The sequence below is a fragment of the Meleagris gallopavo genome, chromosome 30 (assembly GCF_000146605.3).
Source record: "Meleagris gallopavo isolate NT-WF06-2002-E0010 breed Aviagen turkey brand Nicholas breeding stock chromosome 30, Turkey_5.1, whole genome shotgun sequence".
NCBI classification, from domain to species: domain Eukaryota; kingdom Metazoa; phylum Chordata; class Aves; order Galliformes; family Phasianidae; genus Meleagris; species Meleagris gallopavo.
Window position 1 is genome coordinate 820,554 of NC_015040.2, and position 27,531 is coordinate 848,084.

Sequence of the window (27,531 nt, forward strand, 5' to 3'; positions counted from 1 at the left end):
GTTTCCTTTAATTTTGAAAATACCATAAGAAAGCAACACTCCATCCACGGGATTCTACAGAAGTGCTGCTGCGTTCAACCCATCTTTCAACTGTTCCAGTATGAGAATCCCAACTTTCCAAGCCACTTTAAAAGAAAAGAAATAAATACCAGACAATTCCCAAGCACTTGAACTGAAGGTTTTCAAGGACAAAAGGACGGCGTTGGTACATTTTTGCAACTCTTTCTAAAATACGGTTTTTACATAAATACTCTCAAAATAACACAATGGGATTCCACTTCGTTTCAGACATTTGGAAAGCAGTGTCATACTTTATTTAAAATAAACCCATGTAAAAACAAAGCGTAAATGAAAATGGTACCTGAAAAATAAATTATTTGATATAAAACAAACCAATAACTTAAAAACACACTAAATATACAAAATGTTTAACCGTGTACTGTACAGAACGGAAAACAATCGGTAAACCTTCTGTCCCACAAACAGATCAATTTATAAACAAAAGATTACAGAAGATAAGGGAAATTAAATCAAGAAAAGGAGTACAGCGTGATTCATACTGGCAGACCAAGGTTTGTCCTGACTGGTTTCAAGTTCTTCCCAACGACCACCTGAGAACGGCTGGCCGTACCGCCGAGAAGTCGCCCCAACCCCTTTGGGAACAAGGAAGAGGGAAATGAAGGCTCCGAACGCAGCGGTCCGAGTGGCAGCCCTGCTCCTACCCATCTCCCACGGCCAACACCAACGTTCCGTGGCGGAAATTCCACCCAACAGAAAAACGGCTGCGCCGGGTCTGCGGCCGCGCTGGGAGCAGGAAGGCTGTGCTCAGTTTTGCTATTTACTTTCCCCGCTTGCTTTGTAAAGTAGAAAACAAATAGGGTGCAATAACTGTGTAAGATGAGTGCTAAGCTTCTGGTTGCTGTAACGATCCGCGTGGTGCTCAGCACCAGCACTGGGAAGCGCGGAGCTACGGCAAAGAGCACAGAATAAGGCGAGATTTGCTGCCAAGTATCGATATTAAAGCACGCAGGGTGATAAAACCACGAGGTGAGCAAAAAGGGAGCGGTGTTTTCCTGTGCCAGGTGTGAATTTGGTCCCTTCCCCACAGCACTTCTGCCCTGAGCTTCAGTGCAAGGCGCCTCGTCCTGCACAGCACAGCACAGCACAGCACCTCTCTGGGCAGTGCTGGGACAAGCACATCCATATGTACAAATAAATATATATATGAGTTCCAGCAGCTGAGCCACAGGGACACCGTCAGCGGTTCACAAAAAGCCGTGTCTTACATAGAAAAATAAACCCGCCCCCAAATCCTACCGGTTCTCAGAGGGTTTTGTTTCCTGGAGGACCTCGCTTCAATAAGCAGTTTGTTCTACCATTCAGCTGCTGCTTTGGGTAGAAAAGCTCACGAGGGGATGCTCTCAGCGGTTGTTTTTTTTTGTTTCTTAAGCACATACATAATGATAAACTCAGCCAAAAAGAAAAACAGCTTCAGTTATTCCAGTTTAGAATACACTGGGGGAAAAAAAAAATCTTTCCTGAAATATGTGAAGAATCTTTGTTTTATTGATCTTACCCAAACATTAAAATAAAATAACATGAGAACAACTATTTAAGGACCCTAGGGACCACTTGCTTCCGAAACTTAGCATCCGAAATCTGCATTACCTCTCCAGTTACTCGGTCACCTCCCTCGCAGCTGCAGACCCCTCCTGCTATCGGTGCAGGCGTGCCCACTTTTAATGGCTTTGTACAGAAATGCCCACACCACACGGGAGCGCTCCCACCGACAGCTGCATGGCTCACCCTATCTCCGTGACTCGTGTACCTCTCCATGTTCACTGGGGTCCGTGCTATCGCGACACAGAGATTCAAAGGACACCAGCACCAGAGGGTAGCGTCAGAGCTGTGCTAGGACAGCTCCTGCTCCTTCCACCCTAGGGCACAGACCTCCCCCCAGCATAGGAAGGGGCTGGGGGCGGTGGGGGGCTCAGCTCCCCTCTATATAGCACAGTGCAGCACAGACACTGCAGAAAAGCAGCGTGGCTCAAAGGACAAAAACTCAACGCTTGAGCATACAGACACAGTCCAAAATGAAACCATGAGAAAACAAAACAGAACGCTACGCTGCTTTGATTCTGCCCCTGGTCAGAGCCCTTCTGATGGTTCTGAGTTCTTCTGAAGAGGCTGCACTTGCCTTTGCCAGCTTGCATACGGCACACAGCAACACCGGAGCTCCCTGCTCTGTATTTACTGTGCAACGACCCTTTCTGCTGATGGTGAACAGGATGTCTGTGCAGGGGCTGCACCCCTTTCCTACCAGGGATATGGGAAGTAAGTGTCAGGTACTGGGTGGGAATAAAAGCTCATTAATAAACCAACAGATCAGAAAAGACCAGCCTGAACAAAGCCTGCAAGAAAACTCTGTTAAAACCTTTTTTTTTCTTTTTTTTCTTTTTTAATTTTTCAACCTAAAAAACCCTGTATTTTGGTGGGTTTGTTTGTTTGTTTAAGTCCTGCACAACACAGCTCAAATCCAGAACATCTTCAGAGAAGTTTAGGGGCGGCTCTGAGCCACCCCCAGGACAGCCCTCTGCTCAGCACTGTCTCATTTTAGAGTGAAACCCTGCAGTCCCTGAAGAACACAGCCCACCCTGCAGGGCTGGGCCGTCCCAAACAGCGCAGCCATCCCCTGGGGCTGCCAAGCACAGCAGGTGTTGGAAAAACAGAAGCAGAGAAATGGATGGATGTTGAGTAAGAGAAGGAGAGCGTTCCACATTCAGGGTCCTGACACCACATAAAACATCTCCTGGATGGTCTATGGAACCCAGTTCCTTAAAATCCCACCATAACACCCTAACTCAGCAATAGGATGGGAACTGCTGAGCAACATGACCGAGCTCCAGTCATATTCTTGTAAGACCTCGCGATCCCAGAGACAGAAGGGTCACCTGAAAGGAATCACACCACCTCGAATGAAAGGATGAAAACTGTAGATAACCTTTTTTTTTTTCAACCTTCAAGTCCCTGAGAGCTACAAGGCCAAGACTGCTTTGGAAAGAGGTGAAATTAGGGGTCAGCCTGAAAGAGAGCTGTGTGGATGTCGTGGGAAGGACACCCAGCTCTTTGCACCTTTCTGGTCTTATAAGTCAGTTTCCACTCCCAGCAGCTCCCTTTTGCCCTTTACCAGTGTGATGTGCTGGTCACTGTTTAGGACCAAAAGCATCATGAATACATATGCTTAATTTCTTGAGCTCAGCTGCTAAAGCCAAACAGTTACTGTGAGAATGGCACAGCCAACAGACCAAGTACTTCTTCCACCATCAGCTCTTGGTGTTTTAGTGGGACATTTTTTCCTCCTTTCCTGACTCAAGAGGCAATGCTTTGCTTGGCTAAACTGCCCAGTAACTGTTCTCAGAGCAACTACTGAAGAAGTCCAGGATCAGACATCTCATAGGGGAAACTTCCATAGCACTACTGAAACAATATCCTGAATTTCCTTCTTATTTAATAAAGAATAGGAGAGGGGGAAATAAGGAAGCAGTTGGATGACAGCTGTGCCAAAAAGCCTCCAAGAAAAGTTAAAAGAGAATGAGGTTGTTGGTAAGCAAGCAGTGGTGTGAAGAGCAGCATGTCTGTAATGGTCATGGATGCAAAGTCGGATTTGGGAAGAGTGGATCAGCAGGAGATCCTCTGATAAAGCAGCAGCCGCCACTTGGTTACAAAAACCTTAGGTGAAACAAGGCAAGAGAGAATCAGAGGAAACTGGAAACCACTTCAGGTTCACTCCAGCGGAATGGTGAAGTAGTGAGGTCAAGAGGTAATGGGACACAGCAAAAAGGTGCTCTGCACTACGCAGCTGTAATCTGGGAGAAATCCCAACAGCGCTTCGAAACCTTTTCTTGCACACCAGAAGCGAAGTGATAAATGGATGATAAACACAGAAACATCTGGAACAGATGCTGGAAGAGACAGCCAGAAGTGGGTGGCAGACAGCACGCTTGGGAATGGGGACTGCTCCGGCACTGCCTTACAAAGCACCTCTGTGCCAAACTGGGCTTCCATTCCCTCTACTGGAATTCTGTACCTTGTATTGGGTATATTCTCAGAAGAGAGCAGGCAGGACGGGCAGGGCTGGCGAGGCAGAACGTGCAGAAGGGCACAACCTGCCTAAGCTCACCGCACACAAAGGCGGCGGGAGGACACTCGCTGTGCCCTATCCGTATCCCAGAACCATCAGCAGCAGCTCCCAGCAGTGCTGAGAGCAAGAAGCAGAGCCGGGCAGTGCGTGCAGCTGCTCTCAGGCTGCGGTGTGCAGAGATGAAGGCGCAGGTTTCCCGGGGTGACCTCCAGTCCTGCTGCAAGAGGGAAGCGAGGTTCTCCCGACGCAAGGCAAGGTCAGCAGGGGATGGGAGCGCTGCAGGCAGCCAGGATCAGCCTCTGGCACAGGGACACAGCTTGGGACTGGCAGAGGTTCACACAAAAAGGAGACACTGCGATGGAACTGACCCGGTTTTCCCATTTGCCCTAATTTTTTGGCAACTGAACCTACCTGGAGGTTGCACAGAGCACGTCTCTACCAGGCACAGCATCCTCACACAGCCTGTACCCAATAATCCTTCCCAGGCCTCCTACCAAAGAGCAGCGCAGGGTTACATCAGCCCGGGGAACACAGGCTCTATGTGACAGATGTACTGTAGTGCTCTCATTTCACATCCCTTTTCCTTCTACTCATCTGTCAAAGGACGAAATTAAGACTCTTTAGGAGGAACTACGCTCTTTATAAAACAACACTTTCTTGAAAGCTGGACGTTTTGTGCAATACTTAAGCAAAAAAATAACAGAAAATAAAAAACAAAACAAAATTTGAGCAAAACAAAATCAAATTTAATGTTCTTAAATGCAAAAGTAAAAACAAACAAAAAACACAAAAAAGCAAAAGAAAATTAACAGAAACAGAACAACTCAAAGTTTCAAGGCAGTCTGCAGAAAACTTGGGGGATTAATCTTTAAATCTACAAATCAAAGGGTTTTCTTTGTTAATATCTAACTTGCAAGTCGTAAGTACTTTTCTGCTGAGTGTTCAATAAGTAAAGCTAGTTGTCAAAACAAAATCCTATTAAAATAGAAAAATCTAGCACTCATTAGAAGGGATGCGAGAAATACAATGCTCAAATGTTTACAATTTTTTTTTTCTTTACAAAATAGAACTACCAAAGGAATTCAGACTATAATGATCTTTGAAAACGAGTATCTTGCTGCGTTATAATGTACCAGTAAGTAGTGCACCATGCATTAAATATCTGGACAGAAGAGATTCAGTTTGATAACGTAGCGACACATATTCACACTTTTGTGGAGTTTCATTTTGACTCTGAAATCTTCCCGGAGTTTCTTTGAAACTCTTTGGTCCGTTCTTATTAAAAATGTTGGGCTTTAAAAGGAAATGTTGCTAAAACCTTTCAATTTGACAGCTTGGCCACTGCTCGGTGTGCAACTTACCTCATCAATGGTGTTAAAAGTTATGCTGGCATGCTACTACTTACAAGACCTCGACTTTATAAAGCGTAATCCTCAACGACACGTAGCAATGAGTATTAATCGGCAAAACAAATTTACTGTCAACTAAAACATTAGTATTTCTCAACTTTTCTTCCATACTAGCGAGTCGGGGGAGGGGGGCAGAGGGGTCAGGAGAATGGGTGAGAAAAACAACAACATGAGAAACAAGCAAATCCATTAATTCAGCCTGATAGTTTTTAGAAGAGATTCCAGTTTTTGCAGACAACATTCAATGGAACAAATGTTAGTCTCATAAGTGAAAGCATGCTTCAATTTTACCACCATCCAGAGGGTCTAGTTAAATGCAATCTACTTCAGATTTCAGGGGATTGTTATTATTTTTTTTTAACATGTTTTTAAATGAAATAACTTAAAGCAACTTAAAATTGGTCTAACATTGTGGGATTTCAAACATTTGAACATGTCAGTTGCATCCCAGAATATAAAACCTTTTCCACTTCTCATTTAGACTAAGACAAACACTTGTGAAAATTGGCGCAAAATGAGTTTTACACTAACAAAAATGTTTCAACTTCTGTCACTCCATTATCTATTCCATACAAAAAGCACGAGCAAGTTATTTGTGGGACTTGTTGGTTTTGAAGGAAACCTGTAAGATTTTGTCCCCCAGGCGGTAGCCATTAAGACTTGCTATGGCCATTGCAGCTTCTTCATAGTTTGTCATGGTCACAAAACCAAAACCTTTGCACTTGTTGGTGTTGAAATCCCGAATAACTTTCACATTGGTAACCGCACCAAAGGGGCCAAACATCTGCCAGAGGATTCCCTCATCAGCATCTTGACCAAGGTTGTAGATGAAGATACACCAGCCAGAAGATGCGTTTCCTGGAACATTTACACCAGAAAGCCCACTCATGTGATCTACACCCATAGGAGAGAACCTAGCAAATAAAAAGCACAATATTGCATGTAAAAGTTCAATTCAATTCAGCAAATCAACTTGAACGGGAAGCGACTGAGAATGAATATTTTCTACACGGATATCAAAACCGCCAGAAAGAAACGTTTACGCATTCAAATTGACAATCAACCAAATTGACAGCTGCCAGGAGAAACAGCGTTACGTATTCCACCTGCTCTACTTATACCTACAGGGCGCTGTACTTAGAAATAGGCAGGCCGTGGTGCCGTCCCAAGGCAAGTTTACGCCATCACCTCCACACGGGACTCAGATCAGCCCTTGGAACCCAGCGCGGCACTGCTGGAGCACGGGGCAACGTGCAGCCCCTCCCCGGAGCCCAGCCTGCCCCCAGCCACCCCCAGCTCCAATATCCAACATCCTCAGCTGTGCCAATATCCTTTTATATTTTCTGGCTCTGCAGTAGCACACTGGGAACCCCGTAAGTCCAAGGCTTTCTTTCAGGAGTAGCGTTTGTGCGTGTGCTAATTTCAATCTCTTTCTGTGGGCCAGAACAAAAGCAGAGCCAAGGACATGCTGGTGCTCCCCCAGGCCATCCTCAGCAGCTGGGCTGTCCCACACTTCTAGCTCCAGAACTGACATTTTGGTTTATCATTCCTTAATTCCAGGTATGAATATCTCTTAACTGCAGTGGTTTTCAAATGTAAAAATAGAACACGAGTTTTAAGGACGTGGTTTTCTGTACCCAGTATTTACGGTTCTCTTCTCACCCACTTTATGCCAACTCCATACCCTGGACTCATCTGACTTGACTGAACTGGGTATTTTACCACCACCTGCCCGCTCTCCTTAAATCTACCCTCTGGCATCTGAGTAAGAATTATTTTCTGCTATATCTTGCTCTGTATTATTTTCTTTTCTCCCGTAACCCACATATCAGTCCCCTCTAATCTTCTATTTCTGCTCTTCGTCCTGGAAATTCAGAGCTTTAGGACATTTTAATGCAATATTACAGCTGCACAGCTAAGCACTCAAAGGTCAGGAAATGTGAAAGTTAAAGCAGAAAACCTCCATTTGATCCCTTTTGCTTATGTATTATATAAAAATGTGAGGCCATGTGATTGTAGAAATATAATTATACTATACCAGGGGTTCCCAAACTGTGGTGTACCACTGGTGATATGCAAACCACTTAAATGCGGTACACGTGCTGCTCTCTGCCAAGGACATGGCGGTGGCAGATCCTGATTCTCTGCTGACCTGGAGGAAACAGGGAACGCATGTCTGGGCAGCGAGCACGGCACGCAGTGCCCAACACTTCCCCGCTGGCTTTTTCCTCACCCTGTGCAAAGACAGGAGCTGCCTTCGTATAGAAGAGAGGGCTTGCAGCAGCGTGAACGAGGAGGACAGGGAGCAGAGCCGCCGGCACGCACAGAGGCAGGGCAGCCAGATCAGCACCGCGTGCAGGTGGGTGCGCTCACACTTAGAGATCAGCTCGGTCCCAACCCGCAGCCCCAGCTCTCCAGCAGAGCTCACCTCCCAGGGCAGCTGAGCTGGGAGACCCCCTGGCCCAGGGGAGCCTGCGGGGGCACAGCCCTCCCCTCTCGGCACCGCTGCTGCCTGCAGCCCAGCCTGCTGCTGGCGTGGCTGCCCCTGAGCTCACGCTGCAGGTACTCACTGCTGCTGCCACTGCTGGCCAACCCCGAGCACATCCGAGTTTGGGGATCCTTGCACTACAGTAAAACTGAGAAAGTGGTTAAGAGGAGCAGAATGAAACGCGCTAACCCACGTAGTTCTGTGACATCTACTGAGCATTTATTTTGCTTCCATATGAAAACGTCCCTCTGTTGGCATGCTTCATATCCTTCTAGTTCTTTCTTTGTTTTTTTTTTTTCCCCCAACAGACACTTTTCAGCTTTCTAACTCTTCTGTGTGAGTAATGATCTCCTTATCTTAATTCCTATCAGGAAAAGGTTCATCTCAACAGATCACCAGTCTTGGGTCGCTGTGTGCAGGAATCCCTGAGCTCAGAGCCATGCAGTGTTGGTTCCAGCAGCACCTGCCTGCTACAAAGCCCCAGGCCAGCAAGACCCCACCACAACATGTGCTGCAAAGGAGATGGGGCTTGAAAGCCAGGGGACAACAAATCTAGAACGTGCAAAATCATGGGAAATAGTAAGCCCTGCCACGCTTTGAGCACAATTATTTTCAAACAAATTCTCCTCTTTCAGCTTTTTGACTTACAGAAATGCTTCAGGTTTATCAAAACAAGCAAAACCCAAACAGCCCCATCACAGCTGACCTGCACTGGCCCGAGAGGTGTCCTACCTGCACTGCTGGGGCAGGCTGGGCATCAGCCGGTGGGAGGTGAGCATCATGCATCACCTGTAAGCAGGATATACAGTAATGGTGACAGTACATGTATTTCTCTTTCTTTCCTGTCTTCGCAAATAGTTTTTATCTCAGCTGTTAAGTGCTGCTGTTTTTCCTCCCTGATTCTCCCCTCTTTCAGGGAACCTGCCTGCCAGGTTGAGCCACAGCCCCAGAGTGAGCCTAATCTTTATCTGTAAACTTTTGCTTTGCTACTTTATACAAACAGCCCTTTGCTAGCTCTTATGAAAACAGACTGAATCACAGAATGGTTTGGGTTGGAAGGGACCCCAAGGATCAGGTTCCAACCCCCCTGCCACAGGCAGGGCCACCAACCTCCACATCTTCAATACATTTCAGGGCTTACTTTAAACATGCTAGAACACCATCTCCAAAGCTACATTCTTAAGCTCTAACTCCCAACAAGCCTGGAAGTGCTTCAGCTTACCTAGCTCTATTTTCAAGATTTGCAAGAAATAAAAAAACAACTAAACCCAACCCAACAAACATTCCTCTAGCATAAAAATGGTGAACTATAGAAGAGTACATAGGGCAGCTGGGGACTCTGGTCTGGATTTTCAGCCTTTGGAAGCTTGACTCCTGAAGAGTTCAACACACAGAGACTCGATGCCCACGGAGGCCAGCCCTTGATGTGAGCGGTATGCCACAAACACTGCAGGAACTGGAAAGGATGAGGGGAACGTTCAAGAAAGGATCTGAGCAATATCCGTAGGAAATTAATAATTACAAATTAGAGATACAATAGGCTTAATCCTGGATTTACCTTCCATCGTATGATGGAATGAGATGGAGTGTAATCAAAATGCTAATTGAAGTATTCAGCCTCTGAAGTAGCGGACACAAGCATCATTTCTGCAGGCTGTGAGCGCTCTGGGGGCAGCTTATCATCTCACCAGGCTTTGTGCACTGCAGAAAGCAGACAAGACCCAGCCCAAGCCATGGCCCCTAAGCTTTAACACAGCATCAACTGCTCTGTCAGCATCATAGAAGTGTAGAATGGCTTGGGTTGGAAAGGACCTCAAGGATCAAGTTCCAACCCCCTGCAGTTAGCCTGAAGGGTGGGAAGAAATAAGGGCTGTGGGATAGTGGATGTGCTGGCCAAACTTCTGAAGAATCACAGAATCGTAGAATCACCAAGGCTGGAAAAGACCTCCATGATCATGCAGTCCAACCATCCACCTACCACCAATACTGCCCACTGCACCACGTCCCTCAGTACCACAACTACACGTTCCTTGAACACCTCCAGGGATGGTGATCCACCACTCCCTGGGCAGCCCATTCCACTCCCTGACCACTCTTTTGGGGAAGAACTTGTCCCTATTATCCAACCTGACCCTACCCTGGCACAACCTGAGGCCATTCCCTCTGGTCCCATTGCTGTTACCTGGAGCAGGGGCCGACCTTCTCCCACCACAACCTCCTTTCAGGCAGTTGTAGGGAGCAATGAGGTCCTCCTGAGCCTCCTCCAGACTGACCCATCCCATTCCTTCAGCTGTTCCCCATTAACATGTGTGCTCCAGACCCCTCACAGCTCCACTGACCCTCTCTGGACACTCAAGACATGAAGAGAAATGGACGGCTCTTCTTCAAGTCAACTGGAGAAGCTTCACCTCAGCTCCATTACCTGCCCAGAGCAGCAAGCCCTAACCCAGACCTGCTCCTCCACTACCTCAGCCAACCCAACAGAACATCCTCTGTTCCTCCTCCAGCAGCACGCTCACAGCTGGGAGAAGGAGCTGCCCAGGAGGGGGAATGCAACAGAAAGGCTAGAGCTTCAGGAGAGCTCCGAGCTACAGAGTGCCTGCATGGAACCCCCTGTGCTACAACAGAAAGGAAGCAGGTTGCTCAGGGATGGCAGATTTGGAGCACACACAGTCTCTCTAAGTGTCCAATCACATGGTAAGGATTTTTTTCTTATGTTTCCTACAAGGTAACAGATGACAGAAGCCCTGCTCCTACTGGAGATATGCTGTGCCTGGCTCTTCTTAACAGCTCTGCTATGGTCACCACAATGCTGGTACTGCATTGACTGCCCTGCATTTTGCAGTCCAGGTGCTGCTGAGCTGACCCACAGCTCAGAGGAGGAAAAAAAAACAGATGTCAACTCTCAACAGGGCAAGAATACTCTCAAACTGTCAGGAACACCTCAGAACAAAGCCAGTGTCTCATCTACAGGACAGCAAGCACAACGTGTGTTCCTGAGCACAGCTAACCATCAGCGTTCTTCTTTAAGCAACTAAGGCAACTCATATTCAAATTCAGTCTATTCAAATTCAAAGCAGATACAGCAAATCTCAGAGGCAAAATGCAGAACTATTTCCACAGCTCAGGAAGCAGAGGAACGTTGCCAACGACCTCCCTGACCTCACGAGGAGGAGACAGAGGTAGAAACCCCACCCGACCTCTTCATCAAACACACGGTTTTCCCAACTTACTGTGATTTACTAATTTTCCCCCTCTGCTGGAACCAATGGTTCAGAGCTTTAATTAAAGTTGCCAAAATATACCTGCATTCAGATATAGGGACTACAGAATGGGGATCTGTTGAGACGGGCACCTGCAGCGCGCTGAGCCGAGGCGACACGCAGTTGTCTGCGCCTTCACACCGCTGGCTTTAACACACGTTTTACAAGTAAGGTTTCACTTTTCATCGTCTTTTAATTCAGCAATCCGTTTACATCACGCTGCACAGCGCTGCCATGAGGAGACCCAGCATGCAGCTGCAACCAGGATCCCTCCTAACCTACCTGAATCTCTGCGCCTGGTGGTGGACCGGCCCTCCGAACCGCCTCGCTGGTGAATGACACAGCTGGGACAACAGTGCCACGTTTTTGTTCTGGTTGGGATTGGCTGCAAACTTCACCGTGATGGGTTCGGAGGAACCTGGGGGTTTGTGACCATTGAAATTTGTAATTGCCTCTTCTGCTTCTGACCTTTTGTCAAACCGGATAAATGCGACCCCTCTGGATAAACCTTTTAACCAAATCGATAAAGAAAAAAAAATAACAAACAAACAAACAAAAAAAAACAAAAAACAAATAAATGAAATTCAGGATAAACGCAAAATAATCTTGAAAGTAAAAATTAAAAGGTTAAAAATCTCTGCGGTCGTAGCTTTCAAGTTGTCTACATTTACTACTGGTTCATCAGCAGCTCGAGAATCACACACCAAACTAAGAAACAAAAGGCAAACCAACGTGCTCGTGCCAGTGCTACCAACCAGTGAGCTCACACCTGCCACGTGCTAAAAGTAAAGAAAATCCAACATGGTCAAACTCCGTGACATCGAGCATCAAATGACAATTCCCATTAACAACAACAGGCATTTGAAATTGACCCCCCCTCAAAAAGAACCCCACAAAGGGGAGAAAAATGAAACCAGAAAGCTCGTCATGGTTTTGATTACTGTATCTCCAGAAATCACTTGCAAATACAAAACTGGCACTGATTTTCCAAACACTTTCAGTTTTCCAGCCCTAAGGCACGCTTGCAGACCGCAGCAGGAGGTGTTTAACCCTCTGCAGTGAGGACGCACGGTTTCACCCATGCCAGGTCCCCTATTTCAGAAATGTGGCTGAAGCAGTGACTCCTGCTTGTGCACACCTGCACCATGAACGACCACAGCATACCCAACTGAACTGAACGTGGTTACCTCTGTGCTAGGGGAGGAATACAGTGTGCTGTGGGGACGTGGCAAGCAGAAGGGAAACCTGTGCCCTCAAACTGCCCCAGAATGGCATGAAGGAAGGCACGTTTGCGTTCAGGGCATCGGGAGAACGTCTGGAAATGCCATCTCATCCTATTTACCGCATGCCATCGGGCAGACCACCACCACAGAGGGTCACTGCGCTTCTCCCTCGATTCATCTGAGCTGCAGTAGAGGGGTGTCTTGGAACAGATCAGGCCTTGAAAGCTGGAGGATGGCCTCTGCTGGAGGTGAGCCTTGAAGCACAGCCCCAGCCAGGCCCAGAGCTGAGCACCGATGGAGGTGTGCAGTCCAGGAACAGATGCCTGGGTGATGTGTGCACAATGAAACCTGAAATACATTCTGTGCTGACCACCTGCGTCATGAGCTGCACGTTCTGGGCTGACACAGACAGCGCCGTCCCCAGCAGGATCAGCAGGAACAGCATTACTCCTGGGGGGCTCACTGACAGCATCTGCCACTTGGCTCTACAGGGCATCTGAGTGGGACAGAGCTGTCAGCTTCTGCTGGCAGAGGAGGGCAGCTATCTTGGGACACTTCCAGCAGTAAGCTTTCTGTGCCTTCTTTCTTGCTTCTACCTACAGCTGTGACCTAGATCACCAGCTCAGACCCATACAGACATCACTTACAGAAAATGAATCCTTGTCTCCCCAGGACAGGAAGGATGGGATTCTCTTGCTCAGCTTGGAAGTGCCTGCAGATGGGTATCCAGATCTCACCTGCATCCACATTTACAGTGCCTGGTCAAACTAGAGCACTCAGCAGCAGTTCCCTGCACAGGGAATCAGCTCTGAGGGAGGCACTAGGTCTGCTCTGAAAGTAATGCCTCCTATTTCACAATGTTGGTCCACAATCTCAGAGGTGGATGTTGGTGGGATGGCAGTAGGGGATGAACCTTCCCACCAATATGCCATTACATTGTGTTGCCATGCACGTCCCATAGACATTCACTGATCCTTACTGCGTGTTTACTGGAGACCAAACAGCAAGGGGTGGGTGGTGAATTCCAGCAGTGATGTGAAAGAGAGGCCAACTGTAGATGGCACACAGTTGTTACACCATGAAATGAAGAGCATCCTGATCAGCTCACCTGCACAAACTGGGAACTGCATATAGAATTGAACACTGGCTTCAATGTGTTGGAAGCATTGCTGGGATATCACAAAGGCTGAGCCAGGTGGGTCCCACAACTGCTCACGCAGGAACAGAAGGAACACCATCTGCCAGTTTGCCAGGACGTGCTGAACCAACACGAGGCTGAAGGTGATGGTTTCCTGGATTGCATCACTACTCTGATGAGAGGAGGTGCCACCTCTGCCAGCCAGAGTCAAACCAGCAGTGCATGGAGGGCTGGTTTCCCCAGTGAAGAAAAAGTTCAAGATGCAGCCTGCAGAGGGGAACATGATGTGCACCCACTGCATAGCCCAGATTTGGGGCTTTTCAGTTCCATCTGTTTGGGCCAATGAAAGGTGGACTCTGTGGGCAACATCTTCCTAGCATGGAATGCCATCGTGGCAGCTGTGAAACAGCACATCACCTCCACTGCTGCTGATCGGTAGGAGCGCAGCATGCAGCTCTCGTTCGTGCTGGGGAAAACTCATGGTGGTGATCACACTGAAAAACAGCATTTTGTGGCTGAGAATGTGATCCATCAGATGGCATTATGATGCTCCTTGTGACAGCTGTAGTTTCCATGGAGATAAATAGGAGGCATTACTTTCGGAGTGACCTCTGTATATGGTAAGACTTCCACACTCAGTCAGGTGAATCTCACCAGGAGCTGCTGACTGCCCACTCTAAACTGCAGTCCTTTCCTCACAGAGACCAAAGCTGCTCCTTAACTAATGTGCAAAGCAAGCCTGCTGCCATGTTTCAATTCACCTCATTGCATTACACCTCATTCCCCATTTATCTTCTATTCTAATCCAGTGCAGTGTCTTTGCAGAAGTACTTTCCAAACTCCTAAGTGACAGATGGGCTGCTGGAAAAACCAGAGTGCTCAGGTCACAGGACAAGCCAAACTATTCAGTCATACAGTTGGAAATCATGAGGTAAGAAATTACAACTGAAAACACATTCGTAACACCAAGTCAGCTTTAGTCCCTCCCGAGCTCAGCAATTAACAAAGGAATTTCTTTGTTCTTTGGGGCGTTTTGGTGGTGGTTGTTTTGGTTTTCTTTTTAAGCCATAATATTCAGAAAATTTCAGGGCAGTAATTCACATCTGAGATTCATTCTTCTGGTCTGTAGTAACCACAGAGGATCGTTCAACACCTCGGGTGGTTTTAAAGTATCAAGAAATTGCGTGAGTGAATTCCAAGTTAGCATAAAGGAGGAAACACGTTTGTGTTTCCATCTGGAGCTTGGTATTCACCCCTGAATAGCAGTTGTGTTTGTAAGAATTAAATGCTGGCCAGCAGTGTGGCAGGAACACACTGCACTGAATGTCAGAGCAGGAGAGATGTGGCAAAGCAGCAGCTCGGCCTGGTACAACTGGTGGTGAAAACACAGAGTAAGTGAGGAGCTCAGACTGCAGCCCAGCACGGCGCTTAGCAGCCCAAGCCATTCCTTGTGCTTAAAAACAGAAACCAAAACCAAGACCACATCAAAAAAGGACAGCGCATCCCACTCGCGTCAATGGCCGACCCCAGGTGCCACAGTTTGCCATCAATGAGCCAAACTGTCTTAAGTCAGCCCAAGAACATCCAGACTCTGAGGAGGGACCGGAGGTGCCATGCATCACAGCCCCACCTGATGCAATTGGACCCACCTGTGGTTTGATCCACGAGCACACGGGAATTGATGATGCGTCCAAAACGTGAGAACATATCTTCTACATCCTTCTGTGTCATCGACCTCGGGAGCCCACTGATGTATAAATTAGCATCCTTGATAACTTCAGAACTTGGACGAGCATAGGAGACCTTGAAACAAATCAATCATTGAAATTAAATATAAAAGAGGGTCTGTTTAAATGGAGAGAGCAGCTTATTGTCACCAGTTGTTGCCTTTAGATCCCAATGAACAATGCAAGATTCTTTTGTTTAATTTCCTGGAGTTCAGGAAAGGCAGATGGGCAAAAGAAAACTGCCAGGCAGAAGGAAGAACCATGCCCACACCACCAGAACCAATCAGCATCCTGATTACAAGCTTATTACAATGCTGTTGTCATAGACTCATCTGTACGTCCTACCTTGATAGTTTTTGACTGCAGTCTGAGGCCGTTCAGTGTGTTTATTGCTCTTTCTGCATCTTTTGCAGTAACGTAGTTCACAAAACCATAGCCTAAGCTGTGTCCTGCAGGGAAGAACACATTGTTTTAAATCAGTCCTTGCCAAAGAGAGCTATCACTGCCAAAACTGAAGGAAATGCAAAGGAGGAAAATGAACTCCAACATAATCCATCATGCAAATATTTAAATACACCAAAGAACTTTCCCAAGGCTGGCACGCATTGTATGAAGGAACCCCAAGCTCTTATTTGCTGCTTCAGACACCTTGGAGAACGGTTCATCTCAATGATCCATCAGCTGTAAATTCAGGACTGAATACTGAGCAGTGCTGCAAACTTCACGGGGTGTAACAAAGGCACAGAGTGACAAAGTGCACAAATACACACTCCTGCAGTTTGAGGAGAAAGTGAAAGGTGCCAGCAGACAAACTCCTGGGTAAGCAGCCACCAAACAACACGTGTGCTTTGGTTCAACCTTCACTCCTGGAGACAAGAGAGAAAAAGGTCTCAATCCTTCATACGTCCATAGAGCTCATGAGCAGCCAGGGCCCCAAACCAGGCAGAGCTGAAGCGTGACAGCAAAAGTAGCCTTGAAGATAATGCTTAACTCTCACGAAAAGAATCTGAGAGTAACAATGCAAAACTCCTTGGAACATTTCAGGCAAAGGACGTTTCACTGGATATTTATCTGCTCTGTGTGCTACAGCAGCACAGGGATGCAGGCTCCCCAGTGAGGGGCTCTCCTGACAACCCTGCCCGGCTCTGCAGCAGTCTCTGCTGGCAAGGAAGAGCTGCCTGGCACATTTCTGCCTTCGTCTGCTTTGTTATGAGATGCAATACATCACCAGCCCATCTAAACCCAATTAACGTCACGTCACCCATTTCGCTGTATAAACAGCCCCCAGTAATTTCTACACTTGCTTTTGAAAGATGCCAGACCCACTCCAAGTCAGCCCCTCGTGCAGGAGCAGCACCCTGCCCTCTTACCATCCATTAAAACACCTCCACCAGCACAGAGCAAACCTTCCTGACACACATTTACTCTGATACTTAACTGCCGCAGAAACAAACGCAACGGAGAATCTCAGATCAACCCTCTCTGCCTTTCCCTTTTAAAGACCTACAGATGACTTCAGCAAATGGAACAGCAAATGCACACTGTGATGAGGTACAGCTCTGAAATCCCAGTCACAGATGGTTAGTCTGCAATTGCTTATCTGAGTTTTTTCTTCCTAATTAAGAAAATGCATTATTTATCAATTAGAAACACGTTTATCACGTGGAGCCAAGCATACTAACCTAAGAAAACAAAGATGAGCCCAAGAGGGAGCCCACAGCATGCAGAGATGGCAGGCAGGGATCGCTCCATAGGCAGGGTATCACAGCCCCAGCTTCTGACAAAAGCCACATCAGCAGAAGTGGTGCTGGTTCTGGAAACAGCCCGTAAAGATCCAGGCCACATCCCTGGGTGAGGAGAGCTGCATCCAAAGCACTGCCTGCCATGCCAGGGCTGAGCAGCATCGCCCTGCCAAGCTGCCCTCGCGGTTCTGGCCCTCAGTGCAGAGCAGGTGAACAGAGCAGGTCCTTCTCTGCTTTCTTGCATTCAGTCCCCAGAACACGGGAAGAATTTGCTGTTCCTTGGCCAGCAGCTGCCCTGCAGAGCCTTGGACGGCTTAAGTGCTGGTGCACAGTCCGAGATCAGTGACAAGGAAGGCTAAGCTACTTACTTTCGTTTTTATCCCATACACACGTAACCACACTTGTGGATACAGGGGACCAAAAGTCACCACCCAGGCCAAAGCCCTGCAGTTACCCTGCAGTACCGACTGCCCTCCCCTAAAGAAGGAACTTCACAGGGAAATCCACTGGCTTTTCACCCCAGCACCTCCAATCTGAGAGCACACCCTAGAAATCCCCCTCCAAAGCTCTCCCTTTCTAAAAGTGGCTCCGAGTTTATCCCTATTTACTTCATACCCACTTGTTCTTGTGGAAGTGCTGTCCTCCAGCTTATGCGTGCTCACTCCTCCTACTGCCTGCCCCCCAATTACCCACAGTGACCACATCCCCCATGTCTTTTCTTCACTATCCTCACCTGAGCACCGCTCTGCACCTTTCCCACTTCTCAATGAAGCTCCTGATCAGAACATCCTGCGAGAAGAGAAGGCAGGGACAGAAGCCAACGTGGACAGAACAGCACTTCAGATGACAGCACCCAGCTGGGCTTTCAGGGCAGTGCATCCCTTGGCCTTGCTAGGGTGGCTTTCAGCTCCAGAAATCCAGTTTCCAAACTAGAAAGAAGCCGTTTCATTGCTAAATGAAACTGATGGCTTCTCTGACCAGCACGGAAATGAGAAGGGGGTGGGACTGCTACACCCAAATGAAATCACACAACGCAGAATCTTCTCCTTCATCCCTGTGTTTTATCTCCTCTGCATGCAGAAGGTGCTGTCAGCACAGCCCCGCTGCTCAGCAGACATTGGCACAGCACAGCGAAGTGCTGAGCAGCTGTTTGCCTTCCACTCTGCTCATAGTGCTGCCACACTGGACTCCTGAGGGCACCCTGAGCTGATGAGAAAATAAAGAGGACTTGGGAACTGCCGGCCCCACTGGAAGAAATCCACTCCCATTTGAAAGAGCTCTGGTAATGACTGAGAGGAAAACAAGGCATGTGGTGCAGTGAGTCTGAAGGCACGGGGAGGTCTGCATGGCAGCCAAGCCCACGGCTCATCCCCAGCCTCTGTCCCACCACACACACATCCTCACACGGAGAAGTTACCTCTGCAGCTGCTGAGCTCATTTCCTCAAGTGTTCCTGGCCACTGCTTACTTGGTTAATTACAGGAAATCAAAGCTAGCAATTCAAAGAGGAATGGAGACCTAAACAAGCAGTGACGATGCACGCTGACCCGCTGCTGTTGGCCCAACTCCACGGAGCCGTGCCCTGGGACAGCAGAGGCTGCACAGCTCCATGCAGACCCAGCTCACACGGATCAAGGGATCTGCAGGGTGAGCTGGGCAACGGATGGCCAGAAACGGCCTTCACCATCTCACACCTCCCAGCACGTGGCTGGCAAGCAGACCCCAAAGCTCAGGCACTGGAGGCTTAGTCAGAAATCAGTTATTTTCAAACACATACCCAAATCCCATTATCTCATCGGGTCTGGAAGGCAGCGTTGGATGCTAAGGCCTGGGAAGACTGCCTGCTGAAGCCTACAAGAACAGGGCCTAATGTGGGAAAAGGAGTGGGAGTGTCAGAAGGGCTGCGTGGCTGAGCAGGGAACTCATGGCATAGCTGCAATGCAAACAAACAGCACACAGGAGATGGAAAAAGCAGTGGTCTGTAAGAGAATGAAGATCAGAAGCAGACCACTTGGTGTCAGGAGAGCCAAAGCCGAACGGAGGTTGAGAATTCCAAGAAGAGCAAGCCAGCAAACCATCCTCAAAAGAAACCAAGAGGGCCACTGAGGCTGGCTGGCATCATGGTTCCAGCAAAATCATGGAGCAAATCTTCTGGGGACAGGAGAGCAGCCAAGAGACACGAGTGGGAGCTTCAGCATGGGATACTCACACCCAGCCAAGCTTCTGATAGAAGGACTGGGTTTGTGAACATGGGCAGAGCAGCAGCCGTGGCTCATCTTGACTTCAGCAGCCCAAACATACACTCCACATACAAACACCACAAAGCACAAAGCCAACTCAGCACGAGCTGGGACTTCACCCTGGGAGCAAGGCACAGCTCCAGGGACACCACTGTCACCACAATGTTGGAAGTTTTGACCATTTGCAGAAAGAACAACAGCTCCAAGCCCTGAAAACCTACCGTAAAATCTGAGTTCCTTAAGCTTTAGGATAGATTTTGTTCATCAGTTGTTGGAATGGAAAGTACTTTTTCACTGGAAGAGAATTAAAGTGCTCCAAAATGATGCGGGGCAATAACTCCAAGTATAAACATGCTAAGAAACACGAGAGCACAATTAAAGGTTTCACATCATGGTTGGTGAGGGAAAAGAAGAAAGGCAAAGGAAGACACCCGTTTTAGTAAAGCAGAGCACTTCATACAATGAGCAGCTCATCAGCATGGGCCTTTTTGGCTTCACGTGCCTCTGTATGATGAGGAGCAATCAGTGTCTCACAATGCTAAGAAAATCAAAGATTGTCTTAAAAAACCCAGGGTAACAGAGCATTCCCATCACAGTGACAAGAACTGCACAACGCTGTGGTTGTTTCCCATGCAGAAGGGAACAATTTCAGGCAAACAGAATACTTGAATGCTTTCCAGGAGACAAGAATATTTCAGAATTCTGTTAGTAGACTGGAAAGGAACAGCAAGTGACAGCAGCATGAGCAGTCATCCCATCACTGGAGCTACAGCGACGTGTCAGCACGTAACGCCTTCCTTCCCTCTGTGTGTTAAGAGGTGTTAAGAGGTGCCTGCTGCTGGTTTGGGTTGCACCACTTCTATGAGAGGGTCTTCCAGAGAAGATGTAATGAAAAGGAGCATCGTGCTGGCTCCTGTCATTCCAGCCACCTAGAACTGATCCTGTAAGCCATGGGTGAAGAACGTGTCGGCGGTGCAGCTGAGCTGTGATCAGGAATGCCCACTCTGCTCCATGCCTTTCCAGCAAGGACAGAGGCAGAGCTTTGTCCTGGAGCTGCTGATCCAGGTGCGTGGCTGTGAGCTCTGATACTCCAACGTGCAGAACCTGCAAGGAATTCTGCCATCACCTCCCATTGTATGCACAGGCATGGCCAGATTCTAGTAGCTGACGGGTTTAGGCAGAGACTCTGGTGCACTCTGATGGATCATATCCTTCACTCCAAGTGTAGATGCATTATTCTCTCCTCAAGCAGTGTAAGATCCCAGGAATGGAGTGATGGAGTGACGTCTCCCTCCTGCAGCCACCCCAACATCTATCAGAGCACTGCTGTGGAGCAGCACACCCCAGGTACTCCAACAGAGCACAGCACGGATCCCACGAGGAGCTGAGGCTGTGGGAAAAGTTTAACCCAACTGTTCCAAAGCTCTAGGGCTGTCGGATATGCAAGTGTCAGCAATCCTGCAAGGGGAGGGAAGACTGAAACAAAAACATACACTTGCAGGATGTTAATTTTTAGCTCCAGCATTTGGTCCAGCTGCAGAACAAGGGGAAACAGCTCAGTGTTCACCTGTAAGAGCACAGCAGACTGGAAACACAGAGTCTGGATGCCCTGGCGCATCATCCAAACACCCTTGATGCAAAAGACAGGACAGGATGCATTTCCCACATGGCAGCAGGTAACAGCACACACACTGCTGGGCAGGGATCAGCACAGAGCGCAGCTTTGGGACCAGGACGTCTGAAGTCAGCCTCGGAAAGTCACAGCCTCATTAGCACAGAAAGGCCAGACAAACCACGGGGCTCATCGTTGCTTGCAGCCTCACGGAGAGCTCTCCAGCTGAACTGGGTCAATGGCGACTTGCAGGCCTCAGCAATAACTAAAAAAGGCCGGGAGACACACAGCAAAAAGTACCATCTCAGACTTGACACTGTGCCACACTATATTGGGCAGTGACCTTCTAACGTTTCCCTGGGGCTCCGAGTCGGTGCTGGCCTTCAAGTCTGACAGCAAGAGCAATGCTCTGTGAGTCCTGTGTGTGTGAAAATCCTGGAGGTGATGCTCACCACAAATGTAAGCACAGAGAGCTGCAGCGCCAGGTTTGGCTGCAAGAGCACAGATGCTGAGCACTGATTCACTCTTCACAGCTGAAGCAAACTCACGTCTGGAATCACTCTGACATGTGGGGATGAACTGGAGAATGCAGACACTGACAGCTCAGCTCACTTCTGCCATCAGTGAGAGCTGGAAGGGTGCTTCTCTTTATGGTTATTGCAGAAATAAAATGAAGTTATCCCAGCTTGACCAACAAAGCCACGCTTCCAGCAGCAGTCATCGATCTGCAATGGCTCTGCAGGAGGCTGAGGTGAGTTCACTAAATCATTAACAACTGCAATCAATCAGGCAGAAGGGACTTTCTGCCCCGTGTGCTCCGTTAATAGATCAAGGAAAAAACACAGCTCAGCCACTGCCTTGTGAAAAATAAGCACTGAGCCCAAACACTGCTGTTAACTGAATAAATGCAGTCAGAGGCAGCTAAACTGAAAAGTCTGATTCCCACAGAACACGCGGTTACCTCCCCCACTGCCTCCTGTGCCAGCATCACAACCTGCCCACTGCCCAGTCACAGGGCCACAGGCTTTGTTCTGTGCTTCTGCTCCTCCATCACAGAGCTCTGCAGGGTCAGCCAAGTGCAGGAAAGCAGAAATCTGCTGCAAGACCCCCCAGCCCCTCCTCCTCATCCGCAGCACACAGTCCTGGCCTTGCTCAGCACCATGAGATGTAGGGCAGCTGACATGCAACAAAAGGCTTCATAACATTCCCCTGAACAGCCCTGTTTCCTTGCAAAACAGCCTCCAAAGCAAGCCTCCACCTCTCAGCATCTCAAACTCTACAACAGCCAGGCTGAAAGCTCAGCTACCCACAAGTTCTAAGAAAAGTGCATTTCATGCCATTATTTTCATGAGGAATTTACTCATACTGTCCCTAAGAGTGTATTTTGATAGAGCACACCAGGCAAAGCCAGAGCCTGGCACTGCTTTCAGATGAGATACAAAACCACTGAGAAAATACATTTCACATCTCCTGTTATCCAGTTCTCATTTCCACTCTCAAGAGCACAACACAATCAGTGAGGGCAATGCAAGAGCTCTCGTGCATTTCACCCACTTTCCTGTGGTTTTCGTGGTGAAATAGTTAAGGTCTGTTTGATATGGATCAGATGATGATTTAAATCAGCACCACGTTCTGCAGTACTGAGTGCATGGAACAGAAAACCCCACAGCACAGCCGCCTGCACACCACGAGCAGCACCAACACCTCATCATTCACTGCAATAATGGCCTCTATCTCCCACTGCACCACAGCTTCTGTGGGTTCTAAACAGGAATCACCGCAATTTGTACACACAGCCAAACTGTGCGAGGGTTAAAGCACTCTGACAGCACGTGCAAAAAGCTCCTGCAACCACACAGAGCTCACAGGCCCAGCTCTGCCTGCTCGCATGTACATGTTATGTTTCACTAACGAAATACTCCACTCCTCCTGTTGTTTTCAAAGCAGCGACCAACAATCCCACTTCAAGAGCTTACAAGTGAAATGCCTGAGGAACAGCAAGCCCACAACACTGCTTCAGACACACAGCACGTGTCTTTTTACTGACATCTATATCCCGAGTTCATCACACAATCACAGAATGACCAGGGTTGGAAGAGATCTCAAGGATCACGAAGCTCCAACCCCCCACCAATGCAGGGCCACCAACCTCCACATCTCACAGCAGCCCAGGCTGCCCAGGGCCCCATCCTTGCTGGCCTTGAACACCTCCAGGGATGGACGGGGATCCACAGCCTCTCTGGGCAGCTGTTCAGCACCTCCCCACTCTCACAGCAAACAACTTCCCCCTGACAGCCAACTGAAATCTGCCCTCCCTCAGCTTCAAACCATTCCCCTGTCCTGCTGTTATCTCCCCTTTCCAAGAGCTGACTCCCTCCTGTCTGTAGGCTCCCTTTAGGTCCTGCAGGCTGCACTGAGGTCACCCGCAGCTTCTCTTCTCCATGCTGAACAAGCCCAGCTCCCTCAGCCTGTCTTCATAGGGGAGGTGCTGCAGCCCCTGCTCATCTTTGTGGGCTCCTCTGGACCCCCTCCAACAGCTCCCTGTCTTTCTTGTACTGGAGGCTCCAGACCTGGATGCAGTGCTGCAGATGGGGCCTCACAAGAGCAGAGCAGAGAGGAACAATCACCTCCCTGTCCCTGCTGGCCACCCCTCCTCTGATGGAGCCCAGGATCCCATTTGCTTTCCGAGCTTCATTTCCTGATAGCCAAGGAAATCAGTGCCATAAAAGCTCTGACTGCAGGAAGAACAGGTTTGCTAGGGATCAAATTCAGACTGCTTGAAGTATGTATGCATCCTGGTGCTCAAGGTCAGGAATCACAACTGCACAGAAAGATTCTGGATTTGGCCTCAAGCATCCTGCAGGACCAAGCACTGTGCATCAGGTGTTACGGATGCACAGCAGTACTTGGATCACACAGACAGACAGCAACATGAAGACATTCCACATAAACTGCTCCCAGGCAGCTGGTGGAGGGCTCCGCCGAGTTAAATTTCATTGCTCTTATATCATACCTGCAACTTTGTCCCGAATCAGCTTTGCAGATTCAACTTCGCCAATACTGCTGAATAGGCTCCGTAGCTCATCCTGCGTCATGTTCTGGGGGAGGTAGTTCACAATGAGATTTGTTCTGCCGATGTCATCTCTGCAATCTTCAGCCATGTGATCTTCATAACCATTAGACATCTTATAACGTATCTGCAAAGATAAAACCCCAAATAAATAAGTTGTAGAGCTCTGTGTGAGCCAAACTTCTTCCACCTGCCATAAGTCGAAGTGTTTACTTCAGACAAAAAGCAATTGTTCCAACTATGCATATTTTTCCCTACTTGTAAAACAAAACTATTTTTGTTGCCATTCCCAGAAGAATTCATTCCTTCAAACAGCATTTCAGGGACCACGTGGCACACTGCACAGCTCCCACAGCTCTTCAGTGCAAAGGGAAGGAATGGCAGCAGCTCCTAATGCACGTCGCTATAAACCCAACGATCACAACAGCGGGGTTAAAGTCAGAAAGCCCATATCCACAGAGGGAATGCTGTCATGGAAGAGAGACCTTCAGTCCATTCTCCAGCATCTGCTGAGTAACACTGAGTGTTTGCTTCACACTTCTTGGGAAAGCCAATGTTCTTAATGGGAAAAATAATTGAGCACACCATATGGGAACAAACCACCACCAGATCCACAGCCCAGTAAACACTGAGACCAAACCCTTTTTGGTTTTGTGAGGATGGAATGAAGCAAATCACAGAAGGGGTCTTGCTACTCTGCACTGAGAAGCCTCTGAGCCCCACATTTCTACATCTCAAGTGCCAACAGCAGCAAACCCCCACCTGCCCCCAGGACAGGCATCTGCTCCATGGAGGCGGTGGGAAATCATGGCAGGAGGGAAGCAGTTATGCTGTGTCAGCAGCTCTAAGCTGCTTTCTTTGCAGCAAGATAAGCACAGGAACCAACGACAGAGAATAGGAGAGCAAGGGGAGAAGCTGCAAAGCTAGGAGCCAAGATATTCCTCACTTCTGCATCCCAAGCTGTCAGACTCTCTCAGCTGTACTGCAAAGCTGTACCAGCAAGCACAGCTCCCCTTCCAGCTGTGCCAGAGCCGTGCAGGCACAGGCTCACAACCTGGGCTCCTTTTCTGCTCCAGGACACCAGAACACCTGAACATTCCTTGCTCACCTCACTGCAGCCACTGGGCCAGGTGGCTGAGAGTTTCTAAGTTGCTGAAAGGCAATTTTGCCAAGCACGGAACTCCCAGACCTGTGCACGGTCTGGGAAGTGACAGCGCTTTGGCACGTGGCTATCAGCTTGAAATCACTGTACCACAGCCTCTCATTGCACCGCCTGCAACGCTCACCTCCATTTCCTGAGATAGACACACAGTGCCCAGGGCACTGCTGATTCAGAAGTTTGCTAAGAAAGCAAACTTACAAACCAGGCTGACATAGGAACGCTCTCAGGGAGGATTCCTGCTCCTGACACAAACAGCTCAGAGGTCTGCTACATCCTCCTTCACCTACAGGCCCACAGATTTGAATGCAGATATCACCAAAACAGGTGATAGATGATAACATGAGCACGTTAGCTCCTGCAGAACCTAAGAGGGAAACTGCTCTTCCACGAGCAGTGAGCTCTGTGCTGTCACACCAGCACTTTGCTTTCCAGCCCTGGAGCACTTCTCATCCACCCAGGTGCCAGAGATGCCGAGCACAAGAAGATCAGAGCTCTGTGAACAGAGCTCCACGTCTCTGCTATCACAGACTACACCAACAGCTGACACTTGGCCCAAGAGAGCACTGGTGAGTGAGCAGGGGCTGCACTGAGCCAAGCAGTGCTGGTGGGGCTCTGCTTAGGCCAACTATGGTCTCAAGTGTTGGTCCCCAAAGGCAGTGGGGGACCTCAGGGAGGACTCCAGGGCCATACAAAGAGCCCTCCTCCTCGTTCTGCAGCAGAGGGACGATGCTTATTGACACGCCTCCTCTCCCACAAGGCTCAGAGGCAAACAACAAACTGCTGTCTGGTCTGGGCACTGCTCTACTGCTCAATGGTGAGGCTGCTGGGCGGGCTTCCTTGGAGACCACACAGAGCAAGAAGGACAAGGGCAGTGCCAAGCAGAGCCCCGCAGTCACAAGGGATGGGTGCAGAGGGGCTGAGAAGCCCAGTACTGAGTGCATGGCAGTGCCACACACACCGAAAGGCAAAGCAGAGCACAGAGAGCTTCCATCAGCCCCCACCCACCAGGAAAGTCATTTCCAACAACATTCCAACACAGCCTTGATGAAACAGAGCTTCCTTTGCGGCCAAGAGATGGCACTGAGAAGCAAGAGTTCAATCCAGGCACAGGGGTGGAACAACAAATCCCCACGGAGATCAACACCACCAGGCCTACGTGCCTCCAGGAGGAAGAGAAGAGATGAGTCTCCCAATGCTCTGCAGCCAGAACGCTGCTATCCCACCTCCTGATCCGGATCCCTCTGCAGACACCACAAATCTCCCTCCAGGACCCTCTTGGCACCCTGCACACAAAGCCCCCCGCAGCCCGGCTTGGTGGCAGAGGACACCCATATGGCACCTGGGATCTGCTTCTTCTGGATGGAGAAATAAAGCCCAGCAAGGCAGCTGCTGAAACGTGCCCACGTGGGGGTCTCCATTAAAACTGCTTTAACCACCAGGAGGGTCCTTGCCCACTGTCAGGCCACACAAGCTGCTGAACCCACACGTGTTGAAGCTCCTTTTGCTCATCCATCCATGGAATCCATCGTGCCTGCTTGCCGGTCCTGCCGAGTTCTCAGCTTTAATGGACTTCTATTGATTTATTTCCCCCCTTTGCAATCCTGCAATGAACACGTTTCCTTTCCCCGCCGCTTTGGCTCGGTTGTGTTGAAGATGCCAACATTTCCTCTCAGTTCTAATGACAAAAAGGCCTCCCTCCATCACCACCACCAGCTACTGCCAAAACCCATCACACATCTCCACATCCTTTACTTCTCCACGCCTCCAAGGGGCATTTCCACAATGATCACATTTACCTCAGAACGCTTCCAAGATCCTCACCCACCTCCACACAGCGAGTGCTGCTCCCCGTGCTCTTGGTGGCACTCGGAGCAAGAAGGGCTTGAGGCCCAAAGAGAAACCACTGCCAGTGATGGGAAGGAAACCAGAACAGCAAAAGAGCACACAGCCATGAGCACCTGCTCATCTCCACCGTCCTGTGCTGTAAAAACACAGTGCTTAAATCCTGCACATAGCAGGGCTTGGAACCAGATGACGGTCCTTTTCAATCTATGATGCTCAGCTCCACAGTGTGCGCATCACCTCCATAGGGCGGTGCTGGGCAGCCCAGCGAGTCACAGACAGCCGGCACGGAGCTGCACATCGCACACGGCCGTCAGCGCTGCTCGGCAGGACGGGAAATCCCGCAGCTCTGCCGGCTCCGCGCTCATCGGGTAAGGCTGACGGGACGGATCCCAGCGCCGAGCCGAGCCGGGCTAAGGCGAACAGCGCCAAGCCGAGAGGCACCGAGCAGAGCCGGACAGCGCCGAGCAGAGCC

At 48.9% G+C, this 27,531-nt stretch overlaps 1 protein-coding gene across 2 annotated transcripts; it reads right to left on the reverse strand.

Annotated features, from left to right (window-relative positions):
* Nucleotides 1-287: 287 nt before the first annotated feature.
* ELAVL1 (ELAV like RNA binding protein 1) lies at nucleotides 288-24,197 on the reverse strand. Of its 2 annotated transcripts, XM_010724781.3 has the most exons (6): nucleotides 23,996-24,197; nucleotides 15,735-15,838; nucleotides 15,312-15,465; nucleotides 11,584-11,809; nucleotides 7,589-7,702; nucleotides 288-6,464 (listed from the first exon to the last, which is right to left on the reverse strand). In XM_010724781.3, the coding sequence occupies exons 1-6, from the start codon at nucleotides 24,165-24,167 to the stop codon at nucleotides 6,140-6,142; spliced, it is 1,095 nt and encodes a 364-aa protein (XP_010723083.1). In that variant the 5' UTR covers nucleotides 24,168-24,197; the 3' UTR covers nucleotides 288-6,139. The 2 variants fall into 2 exon arrangements, with proteins under 2 accessions (XP_010723083.1, XP_010723084.1); XM_010724782.3 differs by lacking the exon at nucleotides 7,589-7,702 and having other exon boundaries at nucleotides 23,996-24,196.
* Nucleotides 24,198-27,531: the final 3,334 nt, after the last annotated feature.

Coding starts and splice junctions, on each gene's coding strand:
- ELAVL1 (XM_010724781.3), bottom strand. CDS start 24,167: ATGTCTAATGGTTATGAAGATCACATGGCTGAAGATTGCAGAGATGAC. Junction 7,703..11,583: donor CACCAGGCGCAGAGATTCAG/GTAGGTTAGGAG, acceptor TGTTTCCTCCAG/GTCAGCAGAGAATCAGGATC. Junction 6,465..7,588: donor CCACAGTTTGGGAACCCCTG/GTATAGTATAAT, acceptor TTTATTTGCTAG/GTTCTCTCCTATGGGTGTAG.